Source organism: Nyctereutes procyonoides, unplaced genomic scaffold (assembly GCF_905146905.1).
Source record: "Nyctereutes procyonoides isolate TBG_1078 unplaced genomic scaffold, NYPRO_anot_genome, whole genome shotgun sequence".
Classification (NCBI taxonomy): domain Eukaryota; kingdom Metazoa; phylum Chordata; class Mammalia; order Carnivora; family Canidae; genus Nyctereutes; species Nyctereutes procyonoides.
The window spans coordinates 12,078,842-12,080,803 of NW_026575046.1; the positions used below are offsets into that span (position 1 = coordinate 12,078,842).

General features: G+C 38.9%; 1 protein-coding gene across 1 annotated transcript; it reads right to left on the reverse strand.

The window, feature by feature from the left end:
• Window positions 1-1,274: 1,274 nt before the first annotated feature.
• On the reverse strand, window positions 1,275-1,758 carry LOC129509755 (40S ribosomal protein S24-like). The gene has a single exon (XM_055325592.1). It carries the CDS (start codon window positions 1,742-1,744, stop codon window positions 1,352-1,354), a length of 393 nt encoding a protein of 130 aa, XP_055181567.1. The 5' UTR covers window positions 1,745-1,758; the 3' UTR covers window positions 1,275-1,351.
• Between the last annotated feature and the right edge of the window lie 204 nt (window positions 1,759-1,962).

A 1,962-nucleotide genomic window follows, 5' to 3' on the forward strand; every position in this document is an offset into this window, starting at 1 on the left:
AAATAATGCCACAGACTCAGGTTGTATGTCTGGAAAGCATTAGAGACATTAAGGGCAAGATAGTATTTATTTATTCCATCTGAAGATTTTCCCAAGATCAGCAGTAACTCTATAGGAAGACTCAAAATCGCCTATAATGTTGTAATGAATAGAATCCTTAAATAAAAGTGGTCTTCCTTTGCCTTCCTCCATCTCCAAAGACTCTGAAACTTTCTGAAGAAATGGACAACATATATGCTGGTATGAGCTATCAAGGGGAACTTTCACTTGGTAGATTATACTTCATAAGAAAATATCCTTTATATCACTTGAATAGTATAGATCTGCCAACTCTGGGTGATGAAACGTAATATGGTAGACTGGGAATGAGGGAAAAAAACTGGAAGAAGCAAAAGACAATGGGGAAGAGAGTAACGTGAGCAGAAGGGTACTGGATTTATTTCATATTTCTAAAGGAACCAATAGAGCATGGTCACTTATGATAGCAATGTCATCTTTTTTTTCTCTGAAACATCTACAGAGCTTTCTCTCTCAATATAATAAATCCAGTGAGAACACACATTTTTATTGCCCTAAAAATCTGATTTCCTCTTTTATTTCTTGAAGATATAATATATGTATGTGTGTGTATCAATAGGAAGAACTAAGGGTAAAAGACCAGACAACTAAGAAACGAAAAACACTCAGAAATATCTTTTCTAGATAAATAGAAAACCTGGATAAACATTAAAAAAATATTTTGGAAGGACAGAACCTAGGAAACTTCAAAATAACATAATTTGCATCCTTCAGCTTTTAGAGATCATGTTTTCCTGCCATGTGACCCTGTCTCAGTCTGTTTGGGCTGCTAGAACAAATTATCAGACTGGGAAGTTTATAAACAGTAGAAATGTTATTACTCACAGGAGTAATAATCACCTTGGAGGTTGGAAAGTCCAAAGTCAAGGTGCCAGGAGATTCAGTGTCTGGAAAGAGCCGGCTTCCTGGTTCACAAATAGCTGCCATCTTTTTCCTATGCCTTCGCCTGATTGAAGAGGCAAGGGGATCTCTCTGGGGTCCCTTTTATAAGGGCATTACTTCTATCTAATCTACTCCTAAAGGCTCCGCCTCCAAATACCATCATCCCAGGAGTTAGGATTTCAACATATGGTTTTGAGAAACACACATTCAGTCTATAACAGACCCTCTTCATAGGCAGTTCCTATTATAGCACCTTGTTTTTCAAGGGCATCAGAAGAGTCTTTTTTTTTTAATGTTCTTAGTTTATCAATCCTCTCATGAAAAATCTGCACAATCACCACAGATAAAGCCACTGCAGAATCTTTACTCCTTCTGTTGTCCAATCTCCAGCTCACTTTTTGCCAGCACCAACGTTGGCTTTTGCAGTCCCCCTGACTTTCTTCATTCTATTTTTGCATTCTATGCGCCGTTTTCTTGAAGTCTTTTTCTCCTCATACAGGCCATGTCTTGCAAGTCTATGTTTGGGTTCATTTTTCTTTGCATAATCCAAGGAATCATAAATCATGCCAAAGCCAGTTGTCTTGCCACCACCAAAATGGGTTCTGAATCCAAATACAAATATGACATCTGGTGTGGTCTTGTACATTTTGGCTAGTTTTTCCCGAATTTCCGTCTTAGGTACTGTTGCCTTCCCGGGGTGAAGAACATCAATGACCATCTGTTTCCACTGAAGCAGTAGGTTGGTCATGAACTTCCTGGTCCAGATAGTTACTGTGTCGTTCATGATGGCGGCCGAGCTTCAAGCAGCCAGGGAGAAAAGAGCCAGAAGAGTCTCTTTACTGCATGCCAACAAGACACAATTATATGTGGAAGGAAGAGATAGATAGATAAATCTAATTACGGGAGAAACATCCCCTCACTTTTGCCATATTCTGTTGGTAAGAAGCAAGTCACAGGTCCTGTCCACACTCAAGGATAGGAGATTATACAGAGCATTTCCAA

Bases quoted from the DNA above. Each gene is read 5' to 3' on its own strand.
- LOC129509755 (XM_055325592.1), bottom strand. From the start codon at position 1,744: ATGAACGACACAGTAACTATCTGGACCAGGAAGTTCATGACCAACCTA.